General features: G+C 51.0%; 1 protein-coding gene across 1 annotated transcript; it reads right to left on the bottom strand.

Annotated features, from left to right (window-relative positions):
• Positions 1 to 11335: 11335 nt before the first annotated feature.
• Positions 11336 to 16454, bottom strand: FOXA1 (forkhead box A1). Its single transcript, XM_058540690.1, has 2 exons — positions 16342 to 16454; positions 11336 to 13994 (listed from the first exon to the last, which is right to left on the bottom strand). Exons 1-2 carry the CDS (start codon positions 16411 to 16413, stop codon positions 12663 to 12665), a joined length of 1404 nt encoding a protein of 467 aa, XP_058396673.1. The 5' UTR covers positions 16414 to 16454; the 3' UTR covers positions 11336 to 12662.
• Between the last annotated feature and the right edge of the window lie 11071 nt (positions 16455 to 27525).

Below are 27525 nucleotides of genomic sequence, written 5' to 3'. Positions count from 1 at the left end.
GTAGATTAAATACTGTTTGAAACAAATAATTTCTATCTTTTATTTTGGCTTTTGGACTGTCTCTCTCAAAGGAAAAAAAATCTTGCTGTTTTCAAAGGCTGAATATCGTCAACCAGAAACAAGAGCCACCTAGAAGGATGAATTCCATAGTCTCTAGAGCAAAGAAAATTAACGTTTCCACTTACAGTCCTAAACACGGAGCCCGCACCCCGCTTGAATTCTCTGTTCACATGTGTCTATATAAGGAGATGCCTGCTCCTTCCCGGTATTAGGTGTGATTGAGAGATAACTCACAGCGGCAGCAGCGGCGGCCGTTTCTCTGCAGCGGCAGCCCATGCTCTTGTGAGCATCAAAAGGAGATGAAGCCTGATTAACCATTTTGAAATCTATCGGATGAGGAGAAGTCCTTACAAAACAACTTTTATACGCTTTAATTAAAAACGTGTTCCGGCAGCTCACAGCTGAATGGGCTTCAGGGGGAGCAGAGCTGAGCCCGTTGCCATGACGACGCCAAATCTTTTCACGCCTGGCCCTTCCTCAGCTCACTCTGTCTAGCTCTCTCCAGCCATTAATTTGCCGACGTCCCATCTCTCACTCCCTCAATCTCATGGTCTCTGAGTCTATATGAGACCCGATACCGTACTTTCTGCTTTTTCTGCTATGGTACCTCTTCTTTCCTTTCCCTCCTCTGTTTATCCCTTACATTTCCCTGGCAATCTCTATTTTCTTGTTTCTTTTGAAAACAAGTTTACCCCCCCTGAGTTGAAAACGCTAAAGAAAAAAAAATTTTTTTTTGGTCACAGCATGATAATCGTTGTTTATTATCCCTCATGATAACTCCATTTTTAGGGGTCTTGAATGTAGTCTAGAAGGATCTCACTATGTTCTACATTTTTTATGTTTCAGGTTGAACACTATCTACTACACAACTCTTTCTGTTGCTGAAGATAAGGCTACAACAAAAAGGGCTATGTTTTAATCTGTTCATTTGTGCTTATTATTAAAATCCCAGGTAATTCCAAACAGTATCATCTGGTAACAATTGTAAGTGAATGTGAGACTTTAAAATATGTCCTGAAAAAATGCAGATCTCACTTTATTTAAGAAGGCTTTTTGAATATTTTTAAAGTTGTGTTCATTACACAGAGACTTAAATGTAAACCAACACTATCCTTCATTATACCATATGAAACAAGAATTGGGTAGAACCTGCTCATCTCGGAATCCAATAGCCAACATGGGAGAAGCTGATATCTTTGCAATCTTGTATTCAGTGCATTTATATAGACTATACTATTATTACACAACTTCCCAATGTTACTCTTTGAGTCATCAGAGGCCTTACAACCTTTCGTTTTAATTACAATTCCAATTTTCCTTTTCACCTAGTCTATTTTACAAGCTGAGTGGAATGCAATGGAGATCATTTCTCATTTCTCATTTGTTCTCCCTACTTAACTCACAGGCTGTTATTACTATGATTATATTTCCAATGTGAATTATTTGTCAGACTCAATAAGCACTTCCTTTCTAATTGCCTGACTCACTAAAGACGTTGTAACTTAAGAGACAGGTGTAGTCTGGAGTGTTAATCTTTGGCATAGCATGGCCCAGTGGTCATTGCACAGAAAGTGGGTGAATACTTCGGAGCCTTGGGGGCCCAGAGTCTGGTTTTGAGTCTGAACTCCAAACCATGATGCAGCTTTGAAACTCCAGCGGCTGCATCTCTGGAGTTGCGATTTAAAAGTTTAACTTCTCTTCAGAAGTTTTATAATGAACTTCCTCGATCTCTTTACTATGTAAAACTCCAACATAATATCTTCTTAATAAGCCACATAGTACATCTGGGGGCCACAGTTAACAAATAGTCTAAACTCTCTCTGGTATGAAGAACAGTATTTCTTCTAAATGAACCAACCTCCAGGTTGGTTTCTAGGTTCCTGTTCTTATCATTTAAGAACTTCCCACATTTTAAGAAGCTGAATTCTTTTGACTTCTTACCGTAGTCTTACTTAAAAGGTGAAGAGGTTGCATGACCTAGCATTTAGGTGACATCTCACAAATGGACCAAGTCTCCTGTTTATAATACTGGTAGAATTCAAAGGAGTTATTGAGGTTTAACTTTATTTTTTCCCCTCTCAGTATTAAGAATAGCAAGTCAAATGCTTATACATGTTAGAGGTGTTTTCCCACCAGGGGCACCTTATTTGGATCAATCTTAGGTGGGAACTAAAGAAAGTAAATACGTATACGTTGGCTAAATAAATAATTAGACAGGCATTCAGGTATCTGAAACAGGTTTGAGACCTAATAAAAATGGATCCTCAAAGAGACATACTTAAAATGTAAGTTGATTTTACCTAAATATCAGAGAAAATGTTCCACTGGCAAAATATTTTCCACTGTGAACACAGTGCTTCTCCATTGCATCGATAAACTCAAGAAGTGAAAGTCCTTCAATTCTTGACATTTAAATCTGTTGTGGACCTGGCTTGGGAAAACTCTGAGGGGAGTGATCTTGCAGGTGAGTGGACTAGAAAACATAATAAAGTCCTTTCCATCACTGTAGTCCATGGTCCCATGATTCAGTGAATCTCAAGCCTAAAGTGTGCTTTGGGATTGCACTTCAGATAACACTGAATTCTCATTTCTACTGAAATACTTTACATTTCCTCCCTTCCTGATTGTGTTTCACGGCCAAACACCTACGTGAAAATCGTGGTAGCTTTTCTTTAGTAATTCATCCATCCTATGGTGCCCTGCTCACCTGAAGTCACATAATCCTTTATGTGTGCTCTGGCACTAGACAAATTGTTTTTTTTTTTTTTAAAGATTTTATTTATTTATTTTTCCCCCCCAAAGCCCCAGTGGATAGTTGTATGTCATAGCTGCACATCCTTCTAGTTGCTGTATGTGGGACATGGCCTCAGCATGGCCGGAGAAGCAGTGTGTGGGTGCGCACCCGGGATCCCAACCCGGGCCTCCAGCAGCGGAGCTCGAGCACTTAACCGCTAAGCCAGGGGGCCGGCCCTAGACAAATTGTTTATGTGATAAACCACAGGACTGTCCTGTAGCTTCTGAGCTCTGGTGGATATATATCAGAATTAAAGCATTTTTGGTGGTCGTTTTGAACGTATTGTTATTCACGGAATGATTCTTACACTGAGTTCAGAATTTGGTTACTCTGAAATCCTCAAAATATCCTAAAAATTAATTCCCAAATAGCTATACCTACACATCACTTATTCTGGTCATACGTGTTATGTTAAACTCTTACTCAAATTGTTAATCTGTAGAATCTAAATCACTGCCATCTTTACCCTGCATAAATGCCCTTCTCTCCCCAGTATTTCTAAACATGTGATAATGAACAGGAAACGGAAGTCCAGCAGTCCACCAGGTGAGGAATAGTGAGTCACAACTGAGGACGAAGATGAAACTTCCATATGATGTTGCAGAAATAATTTTATAAAAAGTGATGAAAGTGATATGTACGGGTCACCAAGATTCAAACCTATTATGTAGGAAGTTAATAAAAAGTGGGGTGAGAGTCCAGAAGAGAAGTCACTCATTCTTTTATAACTTGTAGTAAGTATTTGGAGTTTATTAACTTGTCTGAAGAATAGCATTACTCATAGACTTCTTTATTGGAGACTCAGAGTATCTGCAAGGTAAATGTTTTACATCCTTTTTGATGTAAAAGAAAGCCATAAAGACTTCACAAAAGTAAATATATGTTTCAATGTAAGTTATATTCAGGATGCTGTTCTGTAAGACAAAAAGAAGGGAAAAGAAAAGAAAAAGGAAGGAAGAAAGAACTGAAATCTTCTCTTTCATCTTACCTATCACAATGGAGATTTTTCCCCTTCCCCTCCCCCAAGCGCCTAGGCCTAAGAATTGAAGAGAGTGGACAGAGTTCCATAGGCTGAATTTGTAAGTTACTCCACTTAATGCTGAAGGGAATTAACTAACTAAATTCCTGTATCTACTGATGAGAATAATGCCTAGCTAAAAGTCATAAATCTGAAATGCTTTACTTGGTTAACCCCAAATCAGCAGATCACTTAGTTTATTGCTTTCATGCTTTGGGGACAGTCTTGTGGACCGGAAGGTCTTGTGGATGCTCCTCTAAGTCAGCATACTAATTGTGTGTGCGTGCACACACATATCCTATAGTATATATGTATGCTAATATACAAATGTATGTGTATGAGACATATATATGTGTGTGTATACGGATGTATCCCAGAGTGTATGTGTGCTGGCTCTAATTCCCTGAAAAAATAGGTGAAGAGTCAAGAGCTTGAAGATTGGGATAGTGATGACTAACCGGCATGGAATGCCTAATTCTAATCCATGGTTACTACCCTAGAGTGTTCTGTAAGTGTTCTTGCAAAAAAAAAAAAAGTACTTTAAATTCTGTTTATTATTATTCTTTATCTGACTGAAGTAAAACTGCAGTGCATACTTTCCTCAGTAATGGGTGAGGGAAAAAGAGTGCTGTGTAAGTAAGTATGCCCAGTAGTGGAACGACTTAAACTTCTCTTTTAGACACCAAGCTATGGAGAAGTCTTCTTTGATCAAGAATCTTAGGGAATTTCTCTCTTTTTCTGTCTCTCTCTCTCTCTCTCTCTCTCTCTCACACACACACACACACACACACACACACACACACGAGATCAGGGCACGTGATAGTGCCCGTTTTAGTCTGTTTTCACCTCCATACACTCAGGAGAGGGAAGAAGCAGAGGCTGGAGGTGGCTGAAAGGGCAGGCATGGCAGGGGGGACTCGGGAGGAGGAGCTCGCGGTCCCGGGCCGTGTCCACGCGGCCGGAAGCCAAAGGGGCGGCGCGGCACACCCGCCGCCCGGACCCGCCGCCAGGTGCGGGACGTGGGGCCCGGGCCGACCTGGCCCAGGCTCCGGATCATTGGATCATTGCCGAGGGCCGGCGTGAAAGCGAGTGCGGGGAGCCTGAGCAGAGGCGGTCCAGGGCAGGGGCGTCTTAAAGCCCCGTGTGTCGGTGCTGGGTTATGAGTCACGCCGGCTCCAAGCCAAGGGCGCCCGGGACGTTGGGAGCCCTTGGCGCTCCGCCGGGGTGCAGGGCGGCCTCTGTGGCGGGCGCGCCGGGGCGCAGGGACTGCCTCGCAGCTGGAGACCCGGAGGGAGGAGAGTAAACACCCAGCCTGCCGGCCGCCCTCGGGGAATGACTGCAGAGGGAGACACGGAGAATAAATCCAGCGGGAGGGCCGCCCCGCCCCTCCTCTCCCCTCCCCGCGCGGCCCTGGCGGGCGGCGCCAGGGTCCCGCAGCCTCGGGGCGTCCCCGCGCCCCCGCGCCCGGGGGGATCCGCAGCCGGGTCCGGCCGGCCGAGACCGCGCTCGGAGCGGGTCCCAGGAGCGCGCCTCGCCCGCCCGCCGCCCCGCCCCGCCGGCCCCTCCGGCGGGATAGACCCCGCTTTGCTCTTTTCGTTGGCCAAGCACAATTGTGTTATTGGAGATAATGAATTCAATCCCCATCAAAGGGCATTAGGCTCGCCCGGGCCCTGGAGTTGCTGATGCCTTTTTTTTTCATTTAAACCAGGAATGAAAGGCGCAGGAAAAAAAAATTCACTGGGGGAGCCTTTCCCCTGATCGCCGCTTTTGAAGTGAAGGGGCCCGGGCATTGTTGTTCACCTCGCGGCCCATACGGCTGAAGAAAGCCCGGCCTTTTGATGCGCTGAGAACCGCCTCGGCAATGAGCACCACGTCGGGCCGCGCGGCCTGCGGGCAGCGTGTGTTTCTGGGCGCGCGGGCACCGGCTGGAGGGGGCTCGGCCCGCGCTCGTCCCGGGGGCGGAGACGGGAGACGAGGCCCGCACCCAGCGGCAGCCGCCCCGGGCCCAGGCCTCCGGCCCCGGCGTCGCGGTTCCTCGCGCCCACTGCGTGGCGGAGCGCAGGGCTTCCACCTGTGGTTACTCAGTTAGGACCTCCGACGACGGGCCAGACAGCCCTTGGGAGGTGAGGGTGGGGAAGCGGGGGTCTCGGCGAGCGCCGCGGGCCAGGGGGGCTGGAAGTCTGTATTTTTGACCACTGGGACCCAGCATCCAAGGTGGCTGGCTTAGCTACAGCCTGCTGAGTCTGCGAAGGCGTACCCCTCGGGGACCGCATCCGTACGACACGCAGTGAGGGTCTTCCGCCGGTGACTCGAGGACACCGCGCGGCGCGACCGGGCTCCGGGCGGGGCGGGGGCGGGGCGCGTGGGCAGACACAACCCGGGGCGCGCGGCCCGCTCGGCCAGTGGGGCAGTGTCTCCAGCGTGCGTGGCGTCCGGCGTCGCGGTCCGGAACCAGGAGAGCACTTCAGCATCAGATCACCTTTTCTAAAAACTTGTGCGGGCACCTAAGTGTGCTTTCAGCGCCCTCAGCGTGAACTTTCCCCGCCTCGGTTCTCCTCCCGCGCCTCCCACCCCGCCCGCCCGCCCGCCCCTGAACTCTTCGGCCCAAGGGTCAGCAGCTAGAGCTGTTCGCTTCCCTTCCCTCCTTCCCGGTCTCCAACCCCTCCACTCCTCCTCAGAGGATCCGGGTTATCCGCCCCATTAATATGCTAGCCAGGCATAACACAAAGGAAGCGCGTGTCAGCAGCAGGCGGTGTGACTCCAGGGAGAGGCGAGGTAACCGGCCGGTGCCGGGCGCCGCACGGCTCACTGCAGCCTGAGCTCGCGAGTCGGCCTCCACCTCGGAAAGAGCGGTGGAGGACGCGGTGGGAGTGGGCGCTCGGGCTTGAGCAGCTGCTGGGTTGGGCCTTGGTAGCTGGGCTATGGGAGTGAAGCGCAAGGCTCCCAGGTGGGACCCAGAGCTAGGGGAACGTTCCCAAAACGCCCCCAGTCACCTGAATCGCCCAAAGAAAATCCGCTCTCCAGGAGTGCAGCCTCCTTCCTCCCTCGTACATAATGGGTCCTTAAAATTATAGAAACGAAACAAACCACCACAAAGCCCCTTACATTCTTTTCATTAAATTGCTTGTGTTTTACAGTGACAACTCCTTGGTGTGAGAGAGAGAAAAAAACTGACCTGGAACATGATTAGACAAGCAAAGGAGTAACTAAAATTTCACGGGAGAGAGGGCGAAGAAACTAAGGTTTCCAGTTGAATGCATTGTTCCCTATTTCCAGGCAATGGTTTAGGGGGTATTTCCAGGTTGTTTTTCTTGGTTTCAGGAATTAGAAAGAAAAAAAAGTCCCTGATGTGTAATCTTGAGAGGAGTTGAGGAGAGAAGTAGAAAGTCGACCCGAGGCAACCTCACAACTAGAACTCTGAGTCAGGCTTGTGGGGCACTGGCGGGGTTCTGAACTTGATCTCCACGTGACTTGACCAGCGTCCCAGCTGCATTCCGAGGTCCTCAAGCACTTATTCCATGTAAGCCTTTTACTTCCTGGATTTTGAGGGAGAACATTCTGCTTTTATACTCTAAATTGACTAGAACACAGAGAACCCTAAAATATCACGAAGTGGCATCTAAAAGGAGAGATGTTCCTGGCTTTCCGGGGCTGCAGAGGGGAGCTCACGCTCACCACGAGCTTCGCTCTTACACTGTGCAGTCACAGCTAGCATAATTGGAGAAATGAGGAAGTTAGATAGAAAAAGCAAGGTAGCAGGTGAGGATTTCCCCCTTGTCAGAGTCTTTAAAAATGTTTACAGTAGGAAAATGCATGCGTTTTGCAAGTTAAAATTGAACTGCATGGGTATTTTCCAGCACCATATTGCTTGCTAGAATGATGGCTAGAGAAAAAAACAGGTGAGGGTGCATCTGAACTGTCCAAAGTTCAAAGAACAGAGCTAGACTGGGAGCTAAAAAAGAGAAACACCAATGGAACCATATGGCCTCAAATTTAACTATTCGAAAGAAAAAAACCCAGAATATTTAAGGTACTCTATAATTAAATGTTATTTGGATACACCAAATAGGATCATCAGTAGAAAATAAAACTTGATGAATGAGTACTGTTAAAAAAACCTTCTATCTCCCCAAATGGATTCTCTTTTTAAATAGGAAGGTTGTAAAATCTTCTAAGTTGTTTCATTTTATTACATTCTTCCTCTCATGGGTTTCTGTTGATGCTAATGATTCTTTCATAGCTTGGGAAAATCGTCTTTCTAAATTTCAGCATAATTTAATTACATATTTAGCCCGAGGTAGCTTACAAATAATCACCTTTTTGCACATAATTATCTTGAAGTAATTAGACATTATCTTAATTCCATTTCGTTCCAAAACACATTACAATTCAAATAAGCAATTAAAATTTAATTTTTTAAGTAAAATATTTTTACAAATTTATTAAACATCTATTAAATAATTTAAGCAATTTTATCTTTTTCAACGAGTTTTTCCTCTTGACATATTGAGGTATCACATTAAAATACGTTATTGCTATATGTTCTACAGTATTACTGCTAAATCCACAGAAAACCAATTGATCTTGAGGAAAGGTTAATTAATTTGGGCTACAGGTCTCCTACTTTAGTCTGCATTGAAAGGCATTTGTATTGATTGCAGAAGTTTTTTGCGAATAAATTTAATAAGCATTTTTGTGGAATTGAGATCAATTTTTTAAACTGCCAAAGCAACGAGGTTTTTAAATTTTGTCATTCCAGGAATTCTTTTCTTCTTTGGCTCACTCAAATCTGTTAGACTCCTGAGAAAAAATAATGTTTTTTAATACTTTCAGTGAAATCAGTCAGGTATCTAGCCTTTAGAAAATGAAAACAGAAGTTATTAGAGCTTTAATAGGATTCTGTTTGTTTAATCCCTCCTCCCATCATAATTTTCACCAGTTTATTCTGCTATGAGGGGAACATGAAGGGGCAATGGAAATTAAATTTTATCTTTGATTTCAACGCTGTATTAGCCATCATGCAGAAAACACTGAGCTGCGTTCTACTTGGGAACACTTCTAAGTTGTGTAGTTTCTGCTGAATACAACTGGTGAGCTTTTCTTCTTCCCTATCTATAGTTGTTTTCTCTTTATATCAATTCAGAAAATGTTTCAGGCCTGCAACAAGGTGAAAGTAACATTTGAAGTTCTCCTTCCCAGCGCAATACTCACTCCCGAAACATTTTTCTTTTTTCCTAAAATTTTTGCTCGGTGGTGTCGTCAGTGGATCGGAGGGCCTCCAGGGCTTTGCACTTGGGTCTGCAAGAAGGTTTTCCCTTCTCGCTCCCTCCCTCCCCCTCCAGAGCCCCCTCCCCCACCTCGGGCGAAATTCCTAAAGAAAGCGAGCCCGGCGGACCGCGGCTGAGCGGTCAGCATCCCCTTTCCGGTCCTTGTCTCCTGGAGCATCCAAGGTGAAGAAATACAGAAACTGGAAGACGCAAAAGGGAGTGGGGGCGTCGCGGGAAGGCGGCGCGCTCCAGGAGGGTCCCAGCAGCCCTCCGAACCACAGCTGTTTTCGTCCTGGCCCCGGGCGCGGCGCCCCAGCCCGGCGTTCGGGCGTCTGTGTGTCCGGGTTTCCGAGGAAGGGATTACGCAGCGGGAGCAGCCGCGGCCGCGCGGGCCTCGGGGCCGCAGGAGCGGTAACGAGGCGCCTGGCCTTCTTTGTTGACTTTTAGGTCTCGGGCTCAACAGAAGATTTATTCGCTAGGAGGGGAAAATGCCCGAACAATGAAGAACTAACTGCACTTGTCACCTCGAGATGCTGGCGGTCCTGCTCGGCCCCCTGCCCCGGCAACTGGCGGCCCTGGCCCCAACCCGCGCGCGTCCTGCCGCGCGGGGCGCAGATCGCGTGGCCCGGAGGCGGCAGAGTCGCGTGGGAGGCCCACGAGGCGAGGCCCGCTCGCCCAGACCCACCAGTCTAGCTTTCCAGGCAGGTCTCCAAAGTGGCCGCGGCCCTAAGCACAGAAAAAGTCTCTGCCAAGTGAGAGAGCTAGAGCTAAGGCCCACTTAAACCTGGTGGCTGAAGGCAAGACATTGATATTGTTAACATGTTTAAAGAGAGGGAAGGGTACATCGTGGAATGGAACGCACGAAAGTTAGACGATTTAGGTTCAGTGGGGCCGGGTAAAATCGGAGGCCCAAGCTCATGCCTTTCTATTACATTTGGAATTCGCATTTGCCAACGTTTGTTTACCCGCTCTATAAGTATAAATAACTGTAGAGATTGGAAGCTTTTTCCTCTCTGGGACTTGAACGTCCTTCGAGGCCTCCAAATTAGGGTTTGAAATTACTCAAACCAGTCATTTCCCTCTCTTTCTTTCATTAGCTGAAGTGAGATCCGGAGTTTGGGATTTCTGGATTTTTCTCAAGTGCTGCATGGCACCCCTTCTCTCATCTGGGGAGGCAATTACGCGATAATTAAGGGACTCACACAGCTCTTTTTATCTTGTCCGCCGTGTGGAGTGGGGCGATCGAAGTAAAGGCTGTCCAAGTTCAAACCCTGGCGAGGACGGCGTTCATACACAAGGGCTCAGTCAGGCCAGCCTTTGCTTGGGCTGGTGTTGTTATTGTTGATGTCAATCCGAACAAGACTTACAAAGAAACAGGTGGACTGGAAAGTGAGCCTACTATCAAAGGAGATTAATGATTTTGTGATCTCAAGCAACTGTGGGGGTGTGAAGTTGCATTTAAAAGCTTCTTAGAAGCCAAACAAATCATCAGCTTTAAGTTCTCGGGGAAAAAATATTTTTAGAAACAATATTTTAAAAAATATCTTCACAAAATACAAAATAGCAGCTACCCTGCAATGTCGTGGTGGCACAAAACTTCCCCTGCAGGAGTGAATTAACTCACCTCCCCAGCCCCTCCAAAGCTGCCAGGATGGTTAAGTTTTGTTTCTCTTTTAATGGAAAGAGGGTTCAGGATTCTCTGTTGTAGACAGCTTAATTTTATTAGCCACATCTGATATTTTATTTTGACTCAAATACTTCTCAGAAAAGGGAAAATGATACATTGGGGAAGGGGGAAAGGTAGTTAAATTAATATTTGATTTCACTGTGGAAAGATTGAAAGAAAACACAGGAGGTTTAAGCCCATGTCAAAAATCGAAGTAAGTATTACTGGGAATAAAGCATCTTCAAAAATCTCAATTTTGGGGATATTAAATCAATTTATCTACCCACTTTTATTGAATTTCTTTAACTGCTTTTTACTAGCTACACGTTCATATAATAAACATAAACAAAACAATTTCGTTTTAGATTATTTTCCTTTTTGTCATTTATATTCTGTGCTGGACTTTGAAAAATATCATGTTCAGAATATCTATTTTGGATTTAATTAAGGAAAATAACAGAAATCTTTTTTGTTAACGTTTGATTTATTTAAAGTCCTTAACTGCAATTGATCAAGAACATATTCCACGGCTTAAAATTTATCATTTTTTGTTATTTAAATCAAAATATTTTAATTACAATCACATTGATAAAAATTAACACTTTAATTTGTAATTTTAACCATCATTTAAAGCAATTTTAGCTGTAAAGAAAAAAAAAGAATAAACCATGCAATAAATTAACATTGAGAAAGCAAAGAAGAAGAAAAATGAAACCCGTCTGGCTATACTAACACCATGTCCAACTGTGAAAAGTGCATTAACACTGAATGAAACAAGCACACGATGGCAATAATTAAAATGGCCACAATCAATTGGATTTTGGAATTTTGGACAAAATTTTGAAATATGGCTCCCTATAATTTATCTCTCCTCCAACATTGTAATATTCCCTTTTATCTGGAAAAAATATTCTTTAAACGGTATAGATACATAGAAGCTAATTTTATACATGTTATGTGACCTCAGAATAACATGACCATGGCACTCTGCAAAGCAAGGAGCAGAGTCATTGAGGAGGGCAATTTTGAGGAATTGATTCCCAGGGCTGTATGTGGGTGGAGAGGACAGGGGCGGGGGCATGTCTTTGTAACTTCTTGGTCAGGCAACTCTTGAAAATGTAAATGTATGTCACCTACCTGTTACCTCTATATGTTATATAAATATATGGAGGTTGTCTACATATCTGAGCATGTGCATAAGTCCATACATAACATATATGTATTTCATTTTAAGACATCTGCTATCTGAATGTATTGGAAATGTAAGCTGAAAAACAAATGGATCTGATGTTTGTAATCCGTTTATGTTTTGCTGCATCACAGCAGTATTGTCCCTCAGTACTATTAACAGCCCCTGGTGTCTACTTGTTTCTTCAGCCTTTCAGTTCTTATGGTTTAGAGTATTGCCATAGACCTGTAAACTCGTGGAGGGGTCAGGTAGGGCGGGAAAAAAGCACAAACATATTTTACAAGCTTGACCATCTTTCTTTTTTTAAATAAACCCTGCACAGACTAGAATGCGTCTGGAGGGGAAAGAGGGAAGAAAGGGACAAGGGGCAAGGAAGTAGGAGGATTTTATATATACACTTGTGGATCATTCAACTTTGCAGGAAAACATTTTGCTGGTTTGGGGTTGGTTTTCTTTGTAATAATATACACAAGGTGTTATGAATAACAATAACAAAGTAACAGTCCTTCGCACTGGGGGAAAGATTGTGCACAAAAAATGAAATAAAAATAGTTGGGATTTTATTATGCTGTTGTCGGCTTGGTATGTGTGGTTTTGTTTGCTGTTGATTTTTTTTTCCTCTCCTGCTACCAGCATGGCCACGCCAGAGAAATCCCCAGTCCCGGGAGCTAGGAAGTATTTAGGACGGGTCTGGAATACACACCTTGGTAGTAGGCCGGCTCCAGGGCGGAGGGCTCGATGGGGCTCCTGGCGGCCACCGAGGCGCTGCCGAGCGGCAGGCTGGCGGGCAAGGCGGCGCCGTAGGGCGAGTACTGTAGTGCCTGCTCGTAGGCTTTCAAGTCCAGCTTGTGCTGCTGCTCCGAGGAGGACATGAGGTTGTTGATGGAGAAGGGGTGGTTGAAGGAGTAGTGGGGGTCCCCTTTCAGGTGCAGCTGGGACTCGTGGGGTGCCAGGCCATGCGCCGGGTGGGAGGGGGGCACAGATACCAGCGCCCCGGGCCCGGAGCTGATCGGGGGTGCAGCCGAGGATGCTGGAGTCTTCAACTCCGAGGCGCCCCCTGTCGCCGTCGCCCCGCTGTGGTCCAGAGTCTGGGGGCTGGCGGCGGGCCCGGGGGCCGGCGCGCCCTCTAGCTGGCCGGCCTTACCATGCACGCCCCGGTGGAGGGGCGAGTCGGCGCTGGGGTTGGCGGCGCTCGAGGGGTCCTTGCGGCTCTCGGGGCCGCCCTTGGCGCCGCCGCCGCCGCCGCCCCCGGCCCCTGGCTGCTTCTCGCATTTGAAGCGCTTCTGGCGGCGCAAGTAACAGCCGTTCTCGAACATGTTGCCGGAGTCCGGGTGCAGCGTCCAGTAGGAGCCCTTGCCCGGCTTGTCCGGGGAGCGCGCCACTTTGACGAAGCAGTCGTTGAAGGAGAGCGAGTGGCGGATGGAGTTCTGCCAGCGCTGCTGGTTCTGCCGGTAGTAGGGGAAGAGGTCCATGATCCACTGGTAGATCTCGCTCAGCGTCAGCATCTTGCTGGGCGCCTGCTGGATGGCCATGGTGATGAGCGAGATGTACGAGTAGGGCGGCTTGGCGTGCGGGTAGCTGCGCTTGAAGGTCTTGGCGTCGCCGCCGCCGGCAGCGCGGCTGCGGCCCAGGTTGGACGGCGCGTACGCCATGGGGCTCATGCAGGGGTTCATGGCGGCCGCGTAGGGGCCCAGGCCGTTCATGGAGGCGGCCGGCTGCGCGCCCATGGCGCCCATGCCGCCCGGGCTCAGCGCCGTCCCCATGGCCGCCACGCCCGCCGCCGTCATGCTGTTCATGGCGCCCGCCGAGCCGCCCGGCATGCCGGCCACGGCGCCCGGGCTCAGGCCGGCGCCCAGGCCCGGGTTTGCGTAGGACATGTTGAACGAGGCTGGCGTCATGTTGCCGCTCGTGGTCATGGTGTTCATGGTCATGTAGGTGTTCATGGAGTTCATGGAGCCCAGGCCCGAGTTCATGTTGCTGCCCGGCACCGAGGAGTAGGCCTGCAGCGGGGACAGCGAGGGGAGAGGCCCCGAGGGGCGCGGTTAGCAGGGGCGCGGGCGGCCCACCGGCCCGGGCGAGCCCGGAGACCAGCGGAGAGCGTTTCTGCAAACACGGCACCCCCACCCGGGGCAAACCGTCAGGCGCCCTCCCCGGAACGAGCAAATGTCTTGCCTGGCAGGGGAAAAATCCTAGCGCGGCAGGCATGAAAGACGAGCGCTGCAGAAAATACGCCCCCAGGAAGATGTGTAATCGCCTTACACGCCAGGCTCACGGGCCAGCTTCTAGGACCCTCCACCGCCTCCTCCATCCACGCCAGGCAGTATCCGAGTCTCCACCTCAGACCAGCCTCGGCAAAGCGCCCTTTTGGTTAAAAGGAGTTAAAACTCCGAAAATAGAATTAATCTCTGACTCACCGCTTATTCACTCTACCTTAAGGGTGAGGTGGGTTCCGTGGCGCAGCCCCCAGGGGCAGGCAACAGGGCACCAGCTCTGAGCCCATCTCGCCTAAGCCTGCCAGGCCCTGCTGACCGCCAAGCGGCCTCGGCTGTGCGGGGTGGCTGTTCAGCTCGCCCCGACAGAGCAAATCACGCATGCTATACGACCATCCATTTCCCAACAACTGCCTCTACTGCCTTAGCAGTTTTCTCCCAATGGTGATTTTTTTGTTGTTTATTATATGTACAAGTAGTGTTTTCCGTCTACTTGTAGCAACTGTAATATTAAAAGAGAAAGAAACTCAGAAGTTAAATGTTTTGGAAAAAAATTAAAAATAGATCTACAACAGGAGAAGGGGCAGGGAAGAGTGCATAATAATATCAATGCACTACGTACGTTTAACTGTAACATGACTTGACATGTAACGTCTTGAAGCCATTCAAAAACTTGGACTAATTTCATTGCCTATTTCTAGCCCCCTAATGTTTGAAAATGTTGGCGACACAATTTGGTGAAATCATCATCTGTTTTTTCCCAATACTGATAAGTTGCCGCTGATCATTTCAAAGCCTGGATTTTGAAACTATATGAATAGTTTCAAGTACTTTAAGATTCCAAAATCAAAGTCTACTTATTTTCTCTTAATGCTATTCTACTTCCTATTTTTCAGCTTTAACCTGTAAGGAAGCTCTTTCGAAAGGAGATTTAATTGACTGTATCTGAATTAAACGTGAGGAAGAGTTCTGAGCTCCTTTTTAAATCAACAGTAGGAGAAAACCCTTATCAACAGCAATTTGGGAATGCACTAGATGTGTTAAAAATACAGAGTCAAGAAATATAAAAACTACTTCTCTGATAATTAATGAAAATAATAATACCCTTAAATTTATTTTCATCATCAAATATGACTTCATTTGAAAACATACAAGATGAAAAAACATTTAACTAGGAACACACTCTGCTATGGTATGCAAATAAACTCGAGGTAAGTTTGTGAACACATATACACAAATCTAAATACATTCATTACCATAAAAATATCTCCTGATTCTAAATTTTTGTGTCCATGTCTTAAAGTATTTTTACTTTTGGTTTTCATTTTTTGTTTTCCTGTCTCCAAGATTATCCAAGCCAGTTTCAAAAAGCGTTTTCCATAGTGGTAAACGTTTGGGGGTAATCGCCAGCTGTTTCCAGAGAAATACTTATAGTAGGTGGTGGTCCTGCCTGTACCTGGTTTTCCTCGGAATCCCTTTGTGCACATTGTAAAATAAACCACATGAATGTGCCACCAAGGGGACAATGAAGAGAAACAGGTTCTCCGCCCGGAGTGCTGGAGGAAAAGTCAGCTCGCACCAGCGCCACCCAGCGGTTCCAGAGAAGAATGAACACACTTCTCCCTAAACAGGGCTTTTGAAGAAGTTTTATAAAATTTCGGAATCGTTTCATTATTAAGACGCTCAATGTAGCTGCAGCGCGCTTTCATCAGAAGACTTCTGCAAATTCAGCCGCGGGAGGAAGGGGCCGCTCTGCCGGAGAACTCGCGCTTTCTCAGAGTTGCCTCCAACTGGTGCCGGCACCCGCCCGCCACCCCGCGCTACCCCGGCCCGGCTCCGGCTCCCGCTCTCCGCGGGGAAGAGGCAAGTGCTTCCCAGATCCGGTGCCTTGAAACCCAGAGCTTCCTAAAACCCTCTCGCCGGCTCCGAGCGCCGGGAGCCAGTCTCCCCCGCGGGGCGGCAGATCCCGCTCCGAGGCCCGGCCGAGGCCGGGCCGGGGCCATCCCGGGTGGGCGGGCAGCGGTGGCACGGAGAGGGGCGCCCCCAGCCCGCCACCTCCCGCCCTGCCTGGCGCCGCCTCGCCTGGCCTCCCCCGGCACGGGCTCCGGGAGCGTCCCGCCCGCTGCCCGCCTCTTACCTCCTGCGTGTCCGCGTAGTAGCTGTTCCAGTCGCTGCTCTCATGCCCTTCCATCTTCACAGTCCCTAACATCCTGGAGCCAGCCTGCCCGATGCAACCATCCAGCCCTGTGCGAAGCGACGGGCGGCCCGCGGCGCGGGGCGGGGGAGGGGAGCCGAGCGGCCGGAGTCTCCCGAGCGCCCGCGCCGCCCCAAGGCCACCCTAGCGAGGAGGAAGCCCGGCGCTGCGGGGCGCGGCGCGCGCGGCGGCGGGGGCGCGGCGGGCGGGGGCGGGCGGCGGCCGCGGAGCGCGGCGCCCGGGAGCGCCTCCGCGGGAAGTGAGCGGGCGGCCTCTGCGAGACGAGTGCAGTTGAGCTGATGTGGATCTTACGTCGCTCGAGTGCCCACCTCCTCGTCCTCTCCCCATTTGTCCGCCGCACAAAGACGCTCGCACCTACAAAGCCCGAGGTGCACCTGCGAGGCGGCCGCCCGCCAGCCCGGCCGCCGCGCCTCCCGCCCCGCCGCGCCGCCGCCGCGCGCGCCCCCCGCGCCCCCTCCCGCCGCGCCCCCTCCCCCAAACCCGGCCTTCACTTTGTTTGCAAGGCAGCGTAATTGGTTTAAGCCCAGAGGCTGGGGGAAGAGGGAAATGGGGTGGGGGGTGTAACCCCCTTTGGAAGAGGAAAAAAGAAAAATAGGCGGGGCTGGGCGGCCTGGCGTGGGTTCTGAATGAGAACCGCGCAGCCGGAGAAGGGCAGGGGGCGGTGGCGTTGGAGCCCGGCTCGGGGGCAGTGCGGGCTAAATGATCCCAGGATCCCACCCCAGGGGGACCCACCGCCCTCCGGAGACCTGGGCTGCGGCCTCGGCCCGCGCCCCTGCTGCTCTTCTGCCCGCTTCCAGCCCCCACCCTCCTGATTCCTGACCTAAAGTTCAACCCCGGGAGACCGGAGTATACAGATACCCCCGCCCCGTCCCCCTACCCAACTTCAGGCTTGAAAAAGGAAAAAGCCCCACTTTTGTCCCGTCACTAGAAACTCGGCCATCTGAGTCAGCCGAACTACTGACGTTAGGCCAATCCGGGCTCCTGGCTAGCAGAGAGGAGACGCTGCCACACACGAAACCCGTACCTGCGGCTAAGAGCAGGTGAGTCACAGCACCGTTTTATATCTTTATGACATAACTTTTTTTTTTTTTTTTTTTTTCCGCCTCGGTCCGCTCTACTCCCTTGTCATCTGTAGCGATCACGAAGAGGAAGAAACTGAACAGATGTCTGTGTGATAGGGCAGGCGGACCAGAGGCGGGCCGTCCTCCCTCTGCCCAGCTCCTCCTCCCGCCCCCCTTCCGCAGCCTCGGGGACTGAGCTAGAGGCGACCGTCTGGTTTCTGATAGGGAAAGGTCAGGGGGAGGGGACATCTCCCTAAATACGCGCGTTAGCTGGGAGAGCCCGGGAGCGGGCGCGGGAATGCATTTGCTCGGCTAGGGAGGTGCCAGGGCGAAGCCATTGGTGGTCTCCGGCGGTGCGTGGTCCCATGTCTGACCTGCGGGGGCCGGGCTAGGACCCCAGGCGCTCCTAATCGGTCCTGGACATGGGTGGGAAGTTCTTCCTCAAGCCAAGCCTCTTGGCTCCCAGGAGGCCGTGGGTAGTGAATTGCCCATAAGTCCTGGGAAGGACCAACTGAAGTGACTGGGTGATAGACACTGAGTAGGTGATAGGTTGCGCGATGGTGCGTGTGTGTTTCTGAGTGTGTGTGAGTTTCTGAGTGAATGTGACCATGTGTATTTTTGAGTGTGTGTGACCATGTGTGTGCTGTAGCCTCTGTAGAACCACTAGGTTTCTTTAAGTAGCAATAAAATAAAATCTTTCTAAAATGACTAAGAATCGCAAAATATTCTTGTTTGGCAAAGTTTTAAAAATGTTATTAATCTCATTTTAAGAAATATGTTTTAACTTGTCTTCCAAACAGATACCTTTTTCCCCCCTGTGCTTTGTTCTTTTAAATCTTTCTTCCTTGAAATCTGGCAACAGAATCACGTTAAATCCTTGAACCAAACACATCTCTTAAATCAGCAGGGGAGCATGAGAGGGTGAAGATGTGCAGTTAAGGAAATAAAAAAGATAAAAGCATTGGATTACAATTCCTTTTTTTTTTTTTAACAAAAAGGAGAGGAATGTCACATTGTAAGGAAAGGAATGAGAGTGAAATTAAATCCACCTGGAACTCAGTAGAGCAGGCGCCCTCCCCGACTGCAGCCTGCCCCTGTGGCTGCGAGTCAGTCCATCAGTTTGTGTAAATGTATCTGCAAATGTGTGGGTCTGCACATATGTCTCGGGGCGATAGTCAGAAACTAATTGTTTTGTGCAAAAGTTCCCATCAGCAGCGGGACCTTAGTTCCATTTGTAAAGTACCCGGATGCTTAGCTTCCTCAGCCTGATCCGGGGGGACTTTCAGTGCTAATGAGCTTCCTTGTTCCTTCCCGCCATGCTCCTCCAACGCCCTCTTGGCTCTTCAACAACGTCGAGCATGACTAGGGTCTTTTCTACGGGTAGTGACAACTTAGAAATAGCTTCTCTGGTGCAAAAAAGCCAGTGCTTTAAGGGGAAAAAACTGCTTAAAGGGGGTCAATTAAAAAATCAAATATTCTTCCTCTTTTAACCCACTTCCCAAACCTACTAGGCCTCATCTTAAAAAAAGAAAAAAAAAGTCAACCTAAGGGGGGAAAAAAAGCCCACTGTTCATAGCGGAATGGCCAAAGCGAAGTTTATCCAGGGCTTCTTCAAAGCCGCCTAAGAAGGGTAGTGAAGAGTGGACTCGTCAGCTTTAGATCCAGCTTGGGGGTTCCCCGGTCCGCGGCTCCAGGAATTCTCGCGGTCACAGCGCCTCCTGTCGTGGGGAGGGAATGTTGAATCCTCCCGCAGGCGCCCCCAGCGAGCACCGCCAGGCGAGACTGGAACCCCGCACGCCTCCCTCAGCCAGAGATTTTGGTTCATGGAGCTGACTCCCAGAGGCCAAGAAGAAGGAAAGGTGGCAACTTGGTTAGCTCCCAGCCTCTCTCCATCTCAGTGGCGGTATTCCAGAACACCTAACAAATTTCAGAGTGAAGTTCTAGTGTACCCAGATGCCAGCCAGTCATTTCCCCGAGGTTTAAAAGCGAATCATCAGGTCCATGCCGGATCTTTGGTTTGGAAAATAAACAACAAATAAATAAAACAAAGCTGCTACCTCCGGGTTGCTGGCTGCTGCAGCCTGCCGGTTTCCAACCTCTTCTCCCAAATTGGCCCTGTCTTTACGCTTTGGGAAGACTGTGTTGCGCTTCCCGGGGAGCTAGCCCTATCTTCAGCCTCGGGGAGGCTGGGTGGACTTGAGGCAGCGGAGCTACGAGGGCAGCCTCGTGGCGGCTCTTGGGGCGTCCCGAGCCAACTCGTCCGGGCGAGGACGGGTCTGCGCGAGCCTGGGGTGGCCCAGGTGGCGGGGAAGGCAGGCTCCTCGGGCGGAGGAAGCCGGGGCGCTCAAGACGGTGGGGTGCGCGGGTACTCCAGTGGCAGAGGGCGTTGGAAGCGGCTCCGCCCTTCCCGGAAGCTTCTACGCCCTCGACGTCTGTTCCCCGTGCAGTCCGGCCGTGGGAGCGGGCGGCGCACGGCCCACCCGGCACACTCGGCCACCTCCGCTTCCCTCCCACCATTACCCGGCTGCGATCCCCTCCCGCAGCTCTTCGCCGGGGCAAGGAGGAGCAGAGGGTGACGACGGCGAGAGACGGAAGGAAAGGCCAGGGGCTCGCGCCTCGGGCCCAGCAGGCTGCCTGTGGCGGCGCCGGGGTCCTTCCCGTTCAGCGGGACCGCGGGGTGGGCGGAGAGCAGGGCCGGGGCGCCGGGGCTCTGCGATGACCCTGGAGCCTCCCGAGGACTTCTCTTTCTCTGGCTCTCCCTAGTCTGTCCCTGTCCCCGCTGACCCTACCCCCGACGGCGCTGTGGCCACGTCTCGGCCGCCGTGGGCACAGCCACGCTCCGGGCAGGGTGGTCCGAGCTCCTTCGCAGGCCCCCACCCGCCGCACAGAGAAGAAGCTTAAATCCTCCGCCTGCGGGGAGAATCAGAAGCGACGAAGCTAAGACCTGGTGTCTTGATCGCGGTTCGAAGCGGACCCGGATCAGTTTAGCACCGAGGAAGGCCTGGGACGCTGGAAGCAACTGTTTGCACTTGCGCGTGCCTGGCCTTCGCCAGCCGAGGTGTGTGCCCGAGCTGGGGAAGGGCCGGCGCCCGAGAGGACAGCCCCCACCCCGTCCCCCACCCGGTTCCCAACTGCGGGAGGCGGCTGCCCGGCCTTCGGGGGGCCCCCGCCGCCCCAGTCTGAGGCAGGGGGCCGGGAGAGGAGAAGCACTGAAACAGACCTTCCTTCCTCTGCCCTTCCTTCTATCGTTAAATCATTAGTCAAGAAATTAATTGCCAACTCACGAGGCGTCCGACCCGCACTAGGTAGGGCCCTGGGACCACCCAACCTGCCTCGTGGGCAGTGCCGTGCGGAGAGGTCTAAGGTTCCCGGCCGCACCCCGAGCCTGGACCAGCACAGACACACAACCAGGGCTTTCACTTTACTGACAAAACGTTAATGTAAAATTTTAATACCAATTCTTCACCACTGGGTTTGTCCCTTCCCCTGCTGAGCCGCCGCCGGGTTTCTGAGCGGCCCCGGGCGCGGGCCTGGCTCTCCCGCAGCCGGATGTCGGAGCCGGAGCTGCTCTCCACCCGGCCTCGCCCGCAGGCGACAAAACCGTCCCTCTGGCCGTGAGCGAGAGCATCGCCTTGCCAAAATCAACTCGCATTTTAATGTATTCAAAAGAGAAACGTTGGGAAGGGCGACTGGCCCTCCAGGGCAATCACTAGCCTTGGAACGAAGGAAAAATTGTCCCCTCGGTCCCCACAGAGAACGGGAACCTCACTCCCTCGAGGCCGGGGCGGCGGACATGGTGTCCCCCGTCCTCCCGCCCCCCAGGCCTGGGTCCTCGCGGTCGTGGCGCCTCTCCAGGCAGCTGGATTCCCCGAGTTACCGACTGCTTTATTCACATTGGTCAGCGGCAGCTTGGGGAAGCGCCCAGTCCCAGCTAGTCTCTCCTCACTCCTGCGCGCCTGCAGCGCCGTCTCTGCTCAGTGGTGCCCACACCTTCCTCTGGCTACTTGAACCCCCTATGGTTGGGGTCCTAGGGGAGGGACTGGAAATGCACGCTTCAGACACAGAGTTGGAAAATTAGTGAGAAACGTCACAAGCTTTAGGCCGGAGAACAGAAAGGGACTAGAGCGGCTGAGGCCCTACTGTGTGCCACACACTGGGCAGGGCGCTTTGAGATCCCGGCGTTTCCCCCACCTGCTGCTCCGGGTGTACAAGAGCTGGGAGGCTCGAAGCCTGGGCGGGGGTAAGTCAGAACCTCGACTCCTCCCCAGGGCGGAAGCTCGCGCTAATGGGGAGCAGTGATGGAAACGGAGGGCCTCAGAAAACTCAACGAACATCATCTCTTGCCTCGAGGCTGCCAGCTTAAACCTAAATCCTTCCTGAACGTCGTTGAGTACTTAGCTTCTCAGTCCCTGAACCACCCCCTTCCAATACCACCCACCCAGCCGCCCCCGTCCCCGCCCCCGCACCCCACACAAACACCCAGAAGCTTTCCCACGGCCCCGCAGAAGGCCCTGGTAGTTTACTTTTGGCTATTCAAATGTGATTACCCTCAAATTTACGTAGTTCTATTTAACAGATGCTTTTGTAACAATCATATAAATCATATCCTACACATGGGAAAAAAAAGGTAAAAATGCATTCTAGCCAGGCTTTTTTCACTGTATTGACCTCCTGATTTTTTCCCCTAATTTTCCCTAATTTTAAAATTGTCCTTTGGACTAACAAAAAGACTAACTTATCGGCATGCCTGGAGGGAGGTTACATTCGTTATTTAAAATTAAAATTTGATTAGAGGACACTATTGAGTGGCTGCTCTGGGACTTCCAGCAGCTGTTCCAGAGCTAATATCAGAGGAAAGTTTTGCTGTAAAAATAGTGTATTGGTTTGAAGTTGTTTGATTTTCCTTGTCCTGTGGGCCACAGAGCAAAACCAGGACTTAACTCACATTGCAGGCTGGATGCTTCCAAATAGACACCCCAGGAAGAGGCCTCCTTGGCAGCGTTCTCTTTCACGTGGATACCAGCAAGATTTGCAGGTACTCTGGCCACATTCTGAATGCTGCCGGCCTGGCTGCCCCTTATAAATGGATCAAAGTAAGAAAAGGCAGCTGCCAACGTTGGGCACTACCTGTGGTGGCAAGCCCGGCACAGCCTCCCTGGGTCTGTGGTGAGGACTTTGCAGACCTCCCCAACCAGCTGAGCCCTGCCTTCCCTGGGTCCACACCTCGCTCTAGATTTCTGCCAGGCACTTCTCACTCCCTGACAGCAAATTCCATTTATGTCTTTTTCATTTTTTTTGTCTCCCCTACTGGACTAGAAGCTCTTTGAGGGTGGGGACCACAGTGGTCCCCGTTGCCAGAGCAGAGCCTAGAGCAGGGTAGACTTTCAATAAGGATTTGTTGACTCAATGAATTAACTGCCCCAATTCAGAGACTGGCCAGGCTGGCGTTACAGGGGAGAGGATGCTGGAATCCAGAAACCGTGTCTGCCAACTCCAAAGTCTCCGAGTGAGAGGAGGGATCTCAGCCTGATGGGCTTGTGGAATGAATGGACTGATGGACAGATGCTTCTGGAAGAATGGCCAGGGTCTCAGAGCCCTGGGATTACTGGGCTTCCAGACCCGGGGCATGACTTTTCCCCTGGCATCGATGCTTGATTTTAACACAAATCTTCAGGGTTACATGATCAAATCGGAAATGCCCACGCCTTACCAGTACCTGGACTTGGGCAGAATGAGGGCCGCTCTTGCCCATCTAGGGCCGTCAAGGTGTGACCCAAGGCAGAAAATACCCAGTGCAGAAAATACTGCACTTTTCTCTGCTGTGAAAAGGCAGCAGCCGCGCCTTTCAATAGCAATTATTGATTAACAGTTAAAGAACCCCATCAACTTTCCATCAAGCAAAATGTTTCACTAGGAGCTGTAAAGGAAACGTCCATGTTTAAATAGTGTGTTTAAATTGGCAAGCAAATGAAGCCGAGCCCACGCACGGAGAAGGAACAGCCTGGCAGCAGAGCTCTCTGTTAGTCTGGGGCTGTGCGCCCGGGTTTCCAGCGCGAGGCGCTCTGCGTGCCCGCCCTGGCGCCGGGGGGCGCAGGGGGCACGCGGGCCCCGGGGCGCCTGCTGGGCCGGGTTTGCGCAACGAACGTCACAGGCAGGATCCTCCCGGGTGCCCGGCTCTCAGCGCGCCATGGCAGTGGCAGCGAGCTCGGAATTAACAAGCCTTTTCTTTAATTGCCTCCCTTCTTTAATTGTCTTTAGGATCCAAAGCATTTCGTTCCACATGCCTTCTCCGTGTGATGTAATGACTTTCTTAAAGGCCCACCAAACCTCTCAGAGCCTGCCGTGTTGTTACAAGGTATTAACTGGAGACCCCTCGTGTCACATTCTCCTCCTGAAGTTTTATTTGCATGAAAGCATGCGTGGGAGTCCTTGAGAGAGGAAGCACGTCTGCCTCCTTCTCTTCTGGGCTGCTGTCACTCGGGAAGCCGCTGGCAGCGCAATACCCCAGCCGCATCTGGTGTCCCTAATGTCCCATCCCCCTACCCCTCACCCGCACCGGGCGATGTGGGACTCGGCCAGGGCTCGGTTGCCGCCGGGTATCTGCGCCGCAAACTCCCTGCTTTCAGACCACGCTTACTTCTCCTGGCGGCTCTCCACCTTCTGAAACCCCATCACCGAGGCCCGGGCAAGCGGCTCAGAACTCAGGTCGAGCCTGATCCGCCTTGGAGACTTAGGGTGCTAGCAGATCTGGGGGAGGTTTGTTTTCTTTCAAACGCTTTCGATGATGCAGTCGGCGGGGTGGATCCCACTCTCCTCACCCCACTGGCCTCCTCCCGCCAAAATGCCTTCCATTGTGAATCGCTGGTCTCCTCTGACCTCCTCATGACCCTCCCCTCACATCCCGCCAAGAGAAGTGGTTTCAATAAATGAAGCACAGTGCTCGGGTTGAAGGTCAGTTTACACTGGGGCAGAAGCTTCTACAACTCCTGCAGGTGCTGGAATGGGAATAACCCGGGGCCGGGCTGTAGTCCCAAGAAATGCGAGAGAGAGGAAGCAGGACTAGAAAGGATGAGAGGAGAGCAGGACAGGGTGTGGGGGGTGGGGGGTGGGGGCTGTGGTCAGGAGCTTGGCAGCGGTCCCACCGACCTGGAACTTGCTGGGGAACCCCGACAGATCCTTCGGGCCTCAGTTTCTTCCTTTTCCAAATGAGGAATTTGGACTGGACGCCCAGGTTCCGGCAGGCGTCAGTTGTAGGAACGAAGACTGGAGTGGCTGGGGGACAGCCAGACCTGATGACCCCACCCAAGGGAACCAGGACCTATGTGAACTTGGGAAGGGAACAGTTATGGTGATGGGGGTGAGGCGATGGCTCTGTTCCCCGCGGCAGCGAAGCATCTCTCCATCAGAGGCGGAAGATGGGAGAACAGGTACCACGAAGTCTCCACCCTTTAGCTCTCGTTTTGTGATCTAGGTTTCCTGGTAAATTTTGGGCAAAAGACTTTCCCTTTTCCACTTCCCAGCATCTCCCAAGACAGCAAGCCGCAGGAGAGAGAGCAGAGCGTGTCTTCCAATGTCCGATCCCAGGCAAAGCCTCCATAGCTGAGAGGCGGCACAGCGCTCTTCACACTCTCTTGGGCAGAGCTGGAGCCCCTGAGGCTGAGGGGCTCTGAGACTTAGTCTCTTTCCTTACACAAGCTCCAACCTGGCTTGTTCACGCATCTGACAAGGACATTAGGGTTTATGTTTGAGAGCACAGGATTTGGAATCAGATCTGGATTCCAATCTGTACTCGGCCGGAAACTTGCTCTCTCTGAGTCTCCGTTTTCTCAACTAAAATGGGCACGTTAGTACCTCCCTCACACCAGTTGAGTGCAGAGTAGGTGCACTGAATGGTAACAAAAACAAAGCGCCTTCGCAGAACTCTGGGAGACCGGGTGGCGCTGGATGCTGGAACACGTAGTGGCAGGTAATGCGGACCAGCAATCTAGGCGCCCTCGCCCCTCCCCTTGACAGGTCTGTTGCAGGTGGTCGCCGGCCCCGCACCCTGGACGTCGCGGTCCCTCTTGGCTACAATCTGCGAGGAGGAGGGAGTTCCCGTGTGGGGACTGAGCGCCTGGGCTAGCTGCGCTCGCCTCTCAGAGTCCATGGCGCCCCTGCCTAGAATCCCGTCTCAATCTCTCGACCCGCGGGGCTGCTCTCTGGGGAGTCGGGGACGGCAGAAGAAAAGCGTCACCTGAAGAGGGCCCGGAAACTGCGTCAGGCACAAGTTAAGGACCTTCTGGGAGGAGGCCCAAGGGGCGAAGAGATGAGAGGTCCTGCGCCTCCTGCCCCCTAGGCAGCATTGCCCGCCTAGAGCGGCAAGACAAACTGTCCTTCCCCTTCCCTTCCGTGAGAGGAGGGAGGTCCGTGTGCGTCTCCCCAGGGCCCCCGAGATGGTCCACCGGGCCCAGGCGCACTAGGTGAACTTGCATCATCGCCCTGGCTACGGCGACCTCAGGCAAGACCTGGGGCCTGGATCCAGGAAGCCGCCCTGTAGTAGAGGTGAGGGGAGCAAGTCTGGGCTTCCAGGAGGTGGTTCTGCCCTCAGCACCCTAACTTGGGGAGCACTGAGATGAGAAAGCAGGACTGCTGATTCTCCCAGACACATTCTCCTTTCTCCCTCGGATCCCCTTCTCCACTTCCCCTTTCACAGACAGAGTTAGAAGAAACCACTTAGGACTCATTTGGAGAAGCATTCCTTAAGATAGTTTCTAAAATCCTCAAAACCCAAGACGATGTTACTGCAAGGAAGCTTTAGTTGCTGTCTTTTAGAATTATTTGATATAAATTCCCTAAAATAGTGTTTCTTCCCTGGAGTCCAAGTCCATCTGAAATGAAGCAAGCACGCCAGGCTTATGGTGCATCCTTCAAATATTAAAGACCCCAAACATTACCTTGCATGTGCAAGGAAGCTTAATGGGGTGCCAAGACTTAATTAAGACAAGCAATACAGTATATGAAAAGACCAAATCACAAAAGGGTCTGGCCAGATAGAGATCCATCTGCTGCGGTGAAGATTCATGAGTTGGTTAACCTCTCCTACTGAGGAGGCTTGGAAGAGCTGGAGTTTCGGGGTGAATCCCTGGGCCTCACAAGAACAGCAACCCACAAATTTCAGGTAGGGCTTTGATGGGCTAAGAAGGTCCTGTGTACAAGGCTCTAATAAGTTTTTGAATTCTGCCTCACTTAGTAATCAGAACTAGGTGGATAAAATAAAATGTTTTCCTCACTGAAGAATAGAAAAACATCTTCAAAACATTAATTTTCCTTGGATTGGCATTGGGGGAGGTGCATTCGTGAGAAGTGGGCTGGGACACAGAGGTTTCAGGCAGTGAGGGATCTCTGGCTAAACGCAGCTTCTGTTTTTACAGCTTACTTAGGGAGAGCTGTTAGTTTTTCTAAGCATAAACCGGGCATTGGTTCTTTAAGCTCAATGTTTAGGCTACAAAGCATATCCAACGGTCTTACATGCTTACCTTTAGAAAAGGAATGGTTCCGACCTCAAACTCAGCAAAATCTCGAGTGCATTACCGTACTTGGAGAACACCTAAGCAAAGCCCTTTGGAAGTGTGCAGTGTAACTGGAATGCTAAATACCAGCCACCACATCCAAGAAAAATAAATCCCTCATTCTCAGCCAGGTACACCTGCTTCGGACCAGGCTTATTAGTGTTATTTGTATCTTTTCTTTTCAAATGGATAGTTTTACTCACAGTTTTCTTTCTGCTCAGTGCTTGCTATTTTTATCTTACCTTAAAAACCCTGAGAGCAGGCCAGGCGCCAGACTTCTGAGACACCCCAGAGAAGGGTGATGACTGGCTTCCCAGGGGTCCATTCCTGAACTCCACAAGCTCAGATGTTAGAATCACGTCAGAGTTCCCTCAGGGTCAGGAGGGAAGCCTGGTGTATGTTAGTTAGGTCACCACGGGGAAAGTAGGGTGAGCAGGGTGGGGATAAGCAATGCCAAGGGAGGACTCTAAGGCAGGGGAGACTGCACAGTACATTTG

Source organism: Diceros bicornis, chromosome 5, assembly GCF_020826845.1.
Source record: "Diceros bicornis minor isolate mBicDic1 chromosome 5, mDicBic1.mat.cur, whole genome shotgun sequence".
NCBI classification, from domain to species: Eukaryota; Metazoa; Chordata; class Mammalia; order Perissodactyla; family Rhinocerotidae; genus Diceros; species Diceros bicornis.
Note: the sequence above shows the minus strand (reverse complement) of the source record. Positions and strands in the feature narration are given on the sequence as shown.